Raw genomic sequence first — 12619 nt, forward strand, 5'->3', positions numbered from 1 at the left:
GCTTGATTTATTGCTCACCAGTGGGTTGTAAAGTTATTTTATGTAACTGGAAAAACTTTGCAAAGGTTGTTTCTAAGGTATGGAAGGAATGGGTAATATTTATCAGGAAAGAGGACAATGCGCTTCAGCAATCCCCTTGAAACTCTAAAAACGATCCATATTGAAAAAGCATAACCCTTATCTGTAGCCACTCACACCATCATAAACAATTGTACACAATTTATGGTCCTAACGTACATCATGGTGTGACTGCACTATACTCTTATTATAGATCATTGCGCTTATTTCTTTCTCACCCACTCTCTATTATGTATTGCCCATGATTCCCAGAAGGCTACTACATTTCCCCGTTACTCTTATCCAACTGCTTAAACCAGTAGATATAGTCCACTTGAGAATCTAATTGTACATCTGTCTGCAGGCCTTGTTTTCTCTCTAACCTTACTGGTTCATGTCAGTTCACTACTGAAATTAAACATTTTGAAATGTGAAAAAATAATTATTTGCACAGATGCTAGATAAAGCCACAAAATGTAACTCAAACCAGGTGAAATTAAAACCAACACAAAATGTTGCAAAGGAAAGAAAATAGCCTCAAAATGGAACACACAATTACTCATTGACCTCAGCAGTTCAGAAGCTCAAATTACTTTTGCTCATTTGTGCCATGTTTACATATTGTGTTACATATCAGGAAGCAGCTTCATTACAAATGTTTCGGTGCAGCATCCAACCAGAAAACCTTGCAGTTCTAAAGCCTAATGAGGGCCCAGTAACAATGGGAATCCAGAAAAAGATAACAAGTCAGTTGTTGGAAAAGTAGATTAATAAAGTGAATGTGGGCTCAGAAATAGCTCCAGTTGATTCACATGCAGCCAGATGTGCTGGGTTATTTGATTCCCCCCAACACCCTCTTATTAAAGATTCTGTTTTATTATTTAAACATCCCCACCCATTCGAAATTGCTTGACACAATTTACTCCTGACAAGTTCCAGGTTGGAAATAGAGTCTCCCCATTCGGAGGAGATTGGAAAATACTCCCCTCACCTGAGAAAAAATAAATAAGTATATTAAAAAGTTAATATGCACATGTGTTGCAGGTTTCTGAATGAGTAAATTTAGGCATGTTTATTTGCTAAGGTGAAAATTGAATTTACAGGGGATTGCTAGGAGTATGACTGTATGCCTGCATCTGTCGCTGGCTTACAGCAATTTACAAGGTTTTATAGAAGGAAGTCAAATCTGAAACAATGTAGTGTCAGTGAACTGCATGGCACTTTCATTACTTTTTTTTTTAAAGAATGGGGCACATATTGGTCAATTGTTTTCACACTTTATTATTAATTTAAATATTGGCAGGTATCAAACAAATGTAATTAAATGATGCTTCCAAGAAATGGTAATGGATGTTGTTCTTAAAAATGCACAATGGTAAACTGCATGATCGTTTATCAAAAATGCTTCAACCTTTGTCTGCCCTACCCCAGTCTCAAATACTTTATGAGTACATTCTTGACTGACAAAGTAAAAATTAATCACCAATCTTGCTAACTTAATTACTGTCTAAAATTCATCGCTATTGAGATTTTGAACATTTGGTGGATTGAGATTTTGAACATTTTGTGGAAACTGAGATGTCCCTCCCAGTCCCTCCTACCTAGTTTAAATTCAGTTATTTGTAGTTTCCAATAGTGAGAAATTCAAATTGGATTTCCTCAGCCCGGCAACGCTGCAGTTGTATGCCAAAGTGGAATTACATTTTTTGTAGTTATTTCCCATGTATTTTGCTTTTGTAAATGAGCGCTTAGGAATACATTTTTTTTTTTTTGCTGGTTTCCTCACATCTGTTATCTGCAGTGCTTTGCTGTGCAATTATCTGATACCTTGTAATAATGCTCCAGCAAAATCCGGACCACGCCTTCAACACTCTCTGCCTCCACTGGCTTCCGGGCAAATGCAATCAGGTACTGCAGGGAATCAGCAGGACAGGTGGCTTTACAAAGGTCGATGTGGAGAGCTGCAGATTTACTTGGTTTAGTTAGACGAAGCTTCTTGGATGTTAATTCTTCAAGTGGCTGCTGCAGATTGAAAGAAGAGTATTAGTATGAAAACCAAGATACCCTTATATAGGTTATTTGGAGACAAATAGAGGCGGAAACATATGAAGACATATAAACTTGACATATACAAGCTGGAAGAGGTACAAGCTTTTTAAGACCACATTATTTAGCAGGCAGGGCATGCTATTTACCTAAGTCCAACTGTGTTTACTGTGCAAATGGATAAGTACAACCTTTTGGCCACTATGTTGCCAATAGTTTCTCACTGCAGGCTTATGTGACAAATAATGGACCAGCATAATATTTTTATTTACAAATGATACCATCCAACTACAAGCAAAGTCAGAATACACTCCTGGAATATAACTTTTTGTAAGATAGATAAGAAAGGTAAGATAAGAACGATAAGATATATCTATATCAGTATATATATCTTCTCCCTGGGCAGCGAGTTGTGGTTTCTGATGAGACACAATGGTGGTGACTGCGTGGAACCTACAGGGATGAGTATGGGAGCTAGGCAGCGGCTGTTGACTGGTGCACCTCATACTCCTTGCAGCCTACTACATAAATCATATAAGACAAAGATTTTTGGTCCCTCCGGGGGAAGAATATGAATTAACTTCCACAACAATGGTTGTACCATAAAGAACTTTCTTTACTGATGAAGTTTACTTTAAAATTTTGGAATTTAAGTTTCCAATAAATGGGATATATTATTCACGAACTTCATTGGTACAGACAGTTCTTTATGGTACAGACACTGTTGTGGAAGTTAATTCATATTCTTCCCCCGGAGAGACCAAAAATCTTCCCGTTATATTTATTCACTTACCCAGGTCCCAGGGTACTGGTTTTCCCCATTTTTTCAATACTACATAAATCATGCAGGATGCAAAGAACTGTCTAACTGACTGGGGTAACTAAATTACACCCCCTGGAGGAACGGCTGAGGGAGTTCAGTGAGCACTGCAGATCACTGAGCCGAGACAGCAGAAAGCATGGAGAAACCTGCAATCTGGAGACTGTGGTTGGAACCCCCATAACCTATAAGGGGCTGTGGGCTATAGCAGCCTTGAAGAGGTCTCAGACTACATTATTAGTGGCCCCCGCTGTGTTCTTGGGCTGTGTTCCTGGCCACGAGCAGTGGGCCTTGAAGACCACTCCACTTTGCCGACTGCAGAGGAACAGAAGGCCTGAAATCATTGAGAAGGTACACAGTGCTAGAAGGGCATGACAAGATGCCCAAGTAGTGCACACTTGATGTGAAGGCTGATGGGATGTTGTAAAGGCAAAGAGGATATACCTACTCAGTATATTGAAGAAGCTCCAAAATGGGGTTTACTGATGTGGCTGGAAACACTCAAGAATACACAGATGTCTGTTAAAGAAACAAACAACACTAATGAGCTGTTGTAGTACTTTCTATACAGACCTAAAGGAGAAGACCAAATCCATTTTGCAATGTGGAGAAACAGCTAAGGAATTTAAAGGGGTTGGAAGCAAAAAAATAAATAAATAAATAAAACCAGGTAGTGGAGCAGAACTCAGAAACCAGGAGTGGTAATGTGGGAGCACTGAAGAGCTTGGCAGAAGGGATGAGTAAGAAGTTAAAGGAAACCTCCATCTTCAGACAATGTGAATATGTCTCTCTGGAGCGAACAGTCCTAGGAATCACTGTGGGCACTCCACCTGAGACTTTAGCTGAAAGAGAGAATAGGTTGTGAGGGCGCATTTGGGGGGCTCCTCAAGAGTGTGACGCTGTGATTGATAGAAGAGACCACACCAAACTTCCCTCATGGCGGCTGTGGTGGAAGAAAGCAAAATTTTGACACAAGTGGAGCAGTCATGGTGGTGTGCAACGATGTGGCAAGAAGGGTACATATTGTGTACAACAACATTCAAATGAAGAAAGTGATGAGTGATTGTCACTTGTTTTCTCTAATCTTAGTCCCGTCACACTGGAAAAGGTACTTACAGCACCTAGCAATGAGATGGAAGGATTGGTCTGTGGCATCAGTGGGCTTCCCCTCAATGTTCCTGGTGGAACATCGGGGGAAACAATTTGTTTCTCACAAGTAGAATCAGCAAGGGCTTTACTGGAGGGACAGGTTCAAGTTAAAGTTGGTGCAGTTTGAGACTTATGTTAATTTGGGATCATTTATGGTGGTAAGAAAAGGGACTTTTTTTGGGGGAGTATGCACTTTCATAGAGACCCACTGTGGGAGAGGTAGCAAGGAGAATGTCTATTCAGATACCTGCCAAAAAGCACACATACTGTTAAGTTATTCATTCTTCTGCTCTTTTTTCCTGCTGTTCTCTCCACGCTTTTCTTGCTACTGCGGGACTGGATGTGGAAATTGAGGCAATTCCTTTGGTGAAATATTTACATTGTATTGCCTGTACCTACCCACTATAAGAGTATTATGTAAACTACTTCTTTAGGAGTTATGTGATGTGCTAATTATTATGTGCTGTATTGCTGCTCATTGTATTAAAAACGGTTTATAACTAAAAGGAATTATTCACGTAGCCAAATACCCTAAGCTTACCCTCAGGCATCTACTTTTGAAAGACAGAATACTGATGGCAATAGTAACACCAACCACATTATTGCTATGAGGTTAAATAGCAGTTTAGTACCCAACTCAATAGCAATCGTTTTACAGATCTCAGAAAACTGAAACACTAAGAGGATCAATGCTGGAGTTCAAATAAGTCACCTAGGGCACCTACCTGCTGTCACCTAGTGCAAAGTAAATTACAGCAGTAGTTCCCAACCTGTTGTACGGGGACCACTGGGGGTCCACAAAGCCTCCTCAGGGGGTCTGAGACTGCTTAGAAAATTAAATAATATTAACAGATTAGGTCCCCAGCTTTCAGTAATGACTCATTAGGGGGTCCCCAGATTCCAATAATGATTTAATGGGTGTCCCCGAGTTCCAGTAATGATAAAGTGGGGGGTCCACAGATGTCAAAAGGGTTGGAACCACTGAATTGGAGTACCAGTCTCTCTATTTGCATGGCTGATATCTTTACTTACCATACACAGCAGCTGTAACCAACAGGTGACAGGGCCCTTTTACCACAAATTCCGTTACACTGTATTGTGGAGTTGCTTTTGGGTACTCCTTAGCCCACTTTGCTTTTCAGTTTCTTCATACGAACTCTGCTAGACATCATTAAGCACTCCATCCTAGACCTACTTTAGAAGCGATGAAGGTACACACAGACACACTGCAGAGTGGGCAAATGGGTTACACCCTGCCCCAGAATCCATCTCGGTGTGCCTCAAAGTATCTCAAAATTCATTGTCACACAATAAACTCAATCTCAATCACCTGATGACTGTACTCCTTCCACTTACTGATCTGCAACTCCTCCTGCTTCCTCTTTATTAGCCAAAATCACAGACTCTCAAGTATCACCTTTCGGCTAACCCCAAAACCTAGTATTTATGATAGATGCCAGCTTATGATAAGCCAAACAAAGCAGCTTATGAAGGCAACTCTTCATGAGCTACATGACACAAAACTCATATTATGCCTGGCTACCAACCTTAGAGCTGCCTTAAATAGAGCCACTGTTCAGTTCAGATTTGATGCCAATTTACTCAATGTCAGAACCACACCTTCTCTGTGGTAAACGTTCAACCATCAAGAACAAGGTTGTTAGCCCAATCTTCAACTTGCATCCCTATGATACCACCAAGCTGGCTCATTATGCCCACTTACTTTCGGAGTAATTTTTTATTTTCGGTCAACACTATAGGTTTCTCTTGTCTCTCTTTCTGTCTGAAACACCTGCTTTTCCTTTTTTGTACTTTGTTTCCTACATCTACCACACACTCTCCCTTTCCCTTATTGGAACTTGGTGCACTGCAAATGTAAAACAAAGAAATGAGTTGTAAATGTTGAACAGCACTAAATAGATAAAACCTAAACGTTAGGGCCATTATTTGATTCAATTTATTATTTCTTATGGGAACCAGCATGTAGGAAGTTGGCTCTGTATGTGCTATTTCAAAGTAAGGAATAGCATGCACAGAGTCCAAGGGTTCCCCTTAGAGGTAAAATAGTGGTAAAAAGAGATAATACTAATGCTCTATTTTGTGGTAGTGTGGTCGAGCAGCAGGCTTATCCAAGGAGTAGTGTTAAGCATTTGTTGTACATACACATAGACAATAAATGAGGTACACACACTCAGAGACAAATCCAGCCAATAGGTTTTGTTATAGAAAAATATATTTTCTAAGTTTATTTTAAGAACCACAGGTTCAAATTTTACATGTAATAGCTCTTTTGAAAGGTATTGCAGGTAAGTACTCTAGGAACTTTGAATCATTACTTTAGCAGGTATACTTTTTGCATAAAACACAATAAGCAGTTTTAAAAGTGGACACAGTGCAATTTTCACAGTTCCTGGGGGAGGTAAGTTATTGTTAGTTTTCACAGGTAAGTAAATCACTTACAGGTTTGAGTTTTTGGTCCAAGGTAGCCCACCGTTGGGGGTTCAGAGCAACCCCAAAGTTATCACACCAGCAGCTCAGGGCCGGTCAGGTACAAAGGTCAAAGAGGTGCCCAAAACACATAGGCTATAATGGAGAGAAGGGGGTGCCCCGGTTCCAGTCTGCCGGCAGGTAAGTACCCGCGTCTTCGGAGGGCAGACCAGGGGGGTTTTGTAGGGCACCGGGGGGGGGGACACAAAGTAGCACAGAAAGTACACTCTCAGCAGCGCGGGGGCGGCCGGGTACAGTGTGCAAACGCGCGTCGGGTTTCCTTCAGGTTTCAATGGGAGACCAGGAGGTCTCTTCAGCGGTGCAGGCAGGCAAGGGGGGGGCTCCTCAGGGTAGCCACCACCTAGGCAAGGGAGAGGGCCTCATGGGGGTCACTCCTGCACAAAAGTTCCGTTTCTTTAGGCGCTGGGGGCTGCGGGTGCAGGGTCTTTTCCAGCCGTCGGGAAATGGAGTCTAAGACAGTCGCGGTCAGGGGGAGCCTGGGGATTCCCTCTGCAGGCGTCGCTGTGGGGGCTCAGGGGGGACAACTTTGGTTACTCACAGTCGTAGAGTCGCCAGAGGGTCCTCCCTGAGCTGTTTGTTCTCCACCAGTCGAGTCGGGGTCGCCGGGTGCAGTGTTGCAAGTCTCACGCTTCTTGCGGGGAGTTGCAGGGGTCTTTAAATCTGCTCCTTGTAACAAAGTTGCAGTTCTTTTGGAGCAGTGCCGCTGTCCTCGGGAGTTTCTAGTCTTTCTTGAAGCTGGGCAGTCCGCAGAGGATTCAGAGGTCGCTGGTCCCTTGGAAAGCGTCGCTGGAGCAGGTTTCTTTGGAAGGCAGGAGACAGGCCGGTAAGTCTGGAGCCAAAGCAGTTGGTGTCTTCTGTTCTTCCTCTGCAGGGGTTTTTCAGCTCAGCAGTCCTTCTTCTTCAGGTAAGTTGCAGGAATCTCCTTTCTAGGTTCAGGGAGAGCCCTTAAAATACTAAATTTAAGGGCGTGTTTAGGTCTGGGGGGTTATTAGCCAATGGCTACTAGCCCTGAGGGTGGGTACACCCTCTTTGTGCCTCCTCCCAAGGGGAGGGGGTCACATCCCTAATCCTATTGGGGGAATCCTCCATCTGCAAGATGGAGGATTTCTAAAAGTTAGAGTCACCTCAGCTCAGGACACCTTAGGGGCTGTCCTGACTGGTCAGTGACTCCTCCTTGTTATTCTCATTATTTTCTCCGGCCTTGCCGCCAAAAGTGGGGGCCGGGGCCGGAGGGGGCGGGCAACTCCACTAGCTGGAGTGTCCTGCGGTGCTGTGACAAAGGGGTGAGCCTTTGAGGCTCACCGCCAGGTGTTACAGCTCCTGCCTGGGGGAGGTGTTAGCATCTCCACCCAGTGCAGGCTTTGTTACTGCCTCAGAGTGACAAAGGCACTCTCCCCATGGGGCCAGCAACATGTCTCTAGTGTGGCAGGCTGCTGGAACCAGTCAGCCTACACAGATAGTCGGTTAAGTTTCAGGGGGCACTTCTAAGGTGCCCTCTGTGGTGTATTTTACAATAAAATGTACACTGGCATCAGTGTGCATTTATTGTGCTGAGAAGTTTGATACCAAACTTCCCAGTTTTCAGTGTAGCCATTATGGTGCTGTGGAGTTCGTGTAAAACAGACTCCCAGACCATATACTCTTATGGCTACCCTGCACTTACAATGTCTAAGGTTTTTCTTAGACACTGTAGGGGCACAGTGCTCATGCACTGGTACCCACACCTATGGTATAGTGCACCCTGCTTTAGGGCTGTAAGGCCTGCTAGAGGGGTGTCTTACCTATACTGCATAGGCAGTGAGAGGCTGGCATGGCACCCTGAGGGGAGTGCCATGTCGACTTACTCATTTTGTTCTCACTAGCACACACAAGCTGGTAAGCAGTGTGTCTGTGCTGGGTGAGGGGTCTCTAGGGTGGCATAATACATGCTGCAGCCCTTAGAGACCTTCCCTGGCATCAGGGCCCTTGGTACCAGAGGTACCAGTTACAAGGGACTTATCTGGATGCCAGGGTGTGCCAATTGTGGAATCAAAAGTACAGGTTAGAGAAAGAACACTGGTGCTGGGGCCTGGTTAGCAGGCCTCAGCACACTTTCAATTCAAAACATAGCATCAGCAAAGGCAAAAATTCAGGGGGTAACCATGCCAAGGAGGCATTTCCTTACACAACCCCCCCCCAAACGAAAGAGGATGAGACTAACCTTTCCCAAGAGAGTCTTCATTGTCTAAGTGGAAGAACCTGGAAAGGCCATCTGCATTGGCATGGGAAGTCCCAGGTCTGTGTTCCACTATAAAGTCCATTCCCTGTAGGAAGATGGACCACCTCAACAGTTTTGGATTTTCACCTTTCATTTGCATCAGCCATCTGAGAGGTCTGTGGTAAGTCTGAACTAGGAAGTGAGTACCAAAGAGGTATGGTCTCAGCTTCTTCAGGGACCAAACCACAGCAAAGGCCTCCCTCTCAATGGCACTCCAACGCTGCTCCCTGGGGAGTAACCTCCTGCTAATGAAAGCAACAGGCTGGTCAAGGCCATCATCATTTGTTTGGGACAAAACTGCCCCTATCCCATGTTCAGAGGCATCTGTTTGCACAATGAATTGCTTGGAGTAATCTGGAGCTTTTAGAACTGGTGCTGTGCACATAGCTTGCTTCAGGGTGTCAAAGGCCTGTTGGCATTCTACAGTCCAGTTTACTTTCTTGGGCATTTTCTTGGAGGCGAGTTCTGTGAGGGCTGTCACAATGGATCCATATCCCTTCACAAACCTCCTATAGTACCCAGTCAAGCCAAGGAATGCCCTGACTTGAGTCTGGGTTTTTGGAGCTACCCAGTCCAGAATAGTCTGGATCTTGGGTTGGAGTGGCTGAACTTGGCCTCCACCTACAAGGTGTCCCAAGTAAACCACAGTTCCCTGCCCTATCTGGCATTTGGATGCCTTGATAGAGAGGCCTGCAGATTGCAGAGCCTTCAAAACCTTCTTCAGGTGGACCAGGTGATCCTGCCAGGTGGAGCTGAAGACAGCAATATCATCAAGATAAGCTGCACTAAAGGATTCCAGCCCAGCAAGGACTTGATTCACCAACCTTTGGAAGGTGGCAGGGGCATTCTTTAAACCAAAGGGCATAACAGTGAACTGATAATGCCCATCAGGTGTGGAGAATGCTGTCTTTTCTTTTGCTCCAGGGGCCATTTTGATTTGCCAGTACCCTGCTGTTAAGTCAAAGGTACTTAAGAATTTGGCAGCCCCTAATTTGTCTATTAGCTCATCAGCTCTAGGAATGGGATGGGCATCTGTCTTGGTGACAGAGTTGAGACCTCTGTAGTCCACACAAAACCTCATCTCTCTCTTTCCTTCTTTGGTGTGAGGTTTGGGGACTAAGACCACTGGGCTAGCCCAGGGGCTGTCAGAGTACTCAATTACTCCCAATTCCAGCATCTTGTGGACTTCCACCTTGATGCTTTCCTTAACTTGGTCAGACTGTCTAAATATTTTGTTTTTGACAGGCATGCTGTCTCCTGTGTCCACATCATGGGTACACAGGTGTGTCTGACCAGGGGTTAGGGAAAAGAGTTCAGCAAACTGCTGCAGGACCTTCCTGCAGTCAGACTGCTGTTGGCTAGAGAGGGTGTCTGAGTAGATCACTCCATCTACTGAGCCATCTGTAGGGTCTGATGAGAGGAGATCAGGGAGAGGTTCACTCTCAGCTTCCTGGTCCTCATCTGTTACCATCAACAGATTTACATCAGCCCTGTCATGGAAGAGCTTAAGGCGGTTCACATGGATCACCCTCTTGGGGCTCCTGCTTGTGCCCAGGTCCACCAGGTAGGTGACCTGACTCTTCCTTTCTAGTACTGGGTAAGGGCCACTCCATTTGTCCTGGAGTGCCCTGGGAGCCACAGGCTCCAGAACCCAGACTTTCTGCCCTGGTTGAAATTCAACCAGTGCAGCCTTTTGGTCATACCACAACTTCTGGAGTTGTTGGCTGGCCTCAAGGTTTTTACTTGCCTTTTCCATGTACTCTGCCATCCTTGAGCGAAGGCCAAGTACATAGTCCACTATGTCTTGTTTAGGCTCATGAAGAGGTCTCTCCCAGCCTTCTTTAACAAGAGCAAGTGGTCCCCTTACAGGGTGGCCAAACAGAAGTTCAAAGGGTGAGAATCCTACTCCCTTCTGAAGCACCTCCCTGTAAGCGAAAAGCAGACATGGCAGGAGGACATCCCATCTCCTTTTGAGTTTTTCTGGGAGCCCCATGATCATGCCCTTTAATGTCTTGTTGAATCTCTCAACAAGGCCATTAGTTTGTGGATGATATGGTGTAGTGAATTTGTAAGTCACTCATCACTCATTCCACATGTGTTTTAGGTATGCTGACATGAAGTTGGTACCTCTGTCAGACACCACCTCCTTAGGGAAACCCACTCTGGTAAAGATACCAATGAGGGCCTTGGCTACTGCAGGGGCAGTAGTCGACCTAAGGGGAATAGCTTCAGGATACCTAGTAGCATGATCCACTACTACTAGGATGTACATATTTCCTGAGGCTGTGGGAGGTTCTAGTGGACCAACTATGTCCACACCCACTCTTTCAAAGGGGACCCTCACCACTGGAAGTGGAATGAGTGGGGCCTTTGGATGCCCACCTGTCTTACCACTGGATTGACAGGTGGGGCAGGAGAGGCAAAACTCCTTAACCTTCTGGGACATATTGGGCCAGTAGAAGTGGTTGACTAACCTCTCCCACGTCTTGGTTTGTCCCAAATGCCCAGCAAGGGGAATATCATGGGCTAAGGTCAGAATAAACTCTCTGAAACCCTGAGGCACTACCACTCTCCTAGTGGCACCAGGTTTGGGATCTCTTGCCTCAGTGTACAGGAGTCCATCTTCCCAATAGACCCTATGTGTTCCATTTTTCTTGCCTTTGGACTCTTCAGCAGCTTGCTGCCTAAGGCCTTCAAGAGAGGGACAGGTTTCTTGTCCCTTACACAACTCTTCCCTTGAGGGTCCCCCTGGGCCCAAGAGCTCAACCTGATAAGGTTCCAGCTCCATAGGCTCAGTTCCCTCAGAGGGCAGAACTTCTTCCTGAGAAGAGAGGTTCTCTTTTTGGTGTTGTGTTGCAGCTGGTTTCCCAGCTGACTTTCCTTTTCTCTTGGTAGGCTGGGCCATTTTTCCAGACTCCAGCTCTACTTTTTCACCCTGTGCCTTGCACTGTGCCCTAGTCTTGACACACACCAGTTCAGGGATACCCAGCATGGCTGCATGGGTTTTCAGTTCTACCTCAGCCCATGCTGAGGACTCCAGGTCATTTCCAAGCAAACAGTCTACTGGGATATTTGAGGAGACCACCACCTGTTTCAGGCCTTTGACCCCTCCCCACTCTAAAGTTACCATAGCCATGGGATGTACTTTAGTCTGATTGTCAGCGTTGGTGACTGGATAAGTTTGTCCAGCCAGGTATTGGCCAGGGGAAACCAGTTTCTCTGTCACCATGGTGACACTGGCACCTGTATCCCTCAGGCCCTCTACACTTGTCCCATTAATAAAGAGCTGCTGCCTGTATTTTTGCATGTTAGGGGGCCAGGCAGCCAGTGTGACTAAATCCACCCCACCCTCAGAGACTAATGTAGCTTCAGTGTGACACCTGATTTGCTCTGAGCACACTGTTGATCCCACTTGGAGACTGGTCATTCCAGTTTTAGCTGGATGGGAGTTAGAAGTCGTATCTTTCTTGGGACAGGCCTTGTCTCCAGTTTGGTGTCCAGACTGACTACAGTTACGACACCAGGCCTTTTTGGGATCAAAGTTTTTACCCTTGTACCCAGAATTGTTTTGTGAAGAGGCTCTGGGCCCACCCTCCTGTGCAGGTTTTTGGGGGCCTGTAGAAGACTCTTTACTATCTTTGTTTTTGGCTGTCTCACCACCTTTCCCCTGGGGAGGTTTTGTGACCCCTTTCTTTTGGTCACCCCCTGTGGAAGTTTTGGACACCCTAGTCTTGACCCAATGGTCCGCCTTCTTTCCCAATTCTTGGGGAGAAATTGGTCCT

The 12619-nt window shown here is 45.3% G+C and overlaps 1 protein-coding gene across 1 annotated transcript in view; it reads right to left on the bottom strand.

The window, feature by feature from the left end:
• INTS4 (integrator complex subunit 4) overlaps positions 1-12619 on the bottom strand; it is a 337269-nt gene that overhangs the window by 294255 nt on the left and 30395 nt on the right. Inside the window, exon 2 of the mRNA XM_069203922.1 lies at positions 1885-2079. Within this exon, the coding sequence (XP_069060023.1) occupies positions 1885-2079 (195 nt within the window). The remainder of the gene's footprint in view (positions 1-1884; positions 2080-12619) is intronic.

This window comes from Pleurodeles waltl, chromosome 8 (assembly GCF_031143425.1).
Source record: "Pleurodeles waltl isolate 20211129_DDA chromosome 8, aPleWal1.hap1.20221129, whole genome shotgun sequence".
Taxonomy (NCBI): Eukaryota; Metazoa; Chordata; class Amphibia; order Caudata; family Salamandridae; genus Pleurodeles; species Pleurodeles waltl.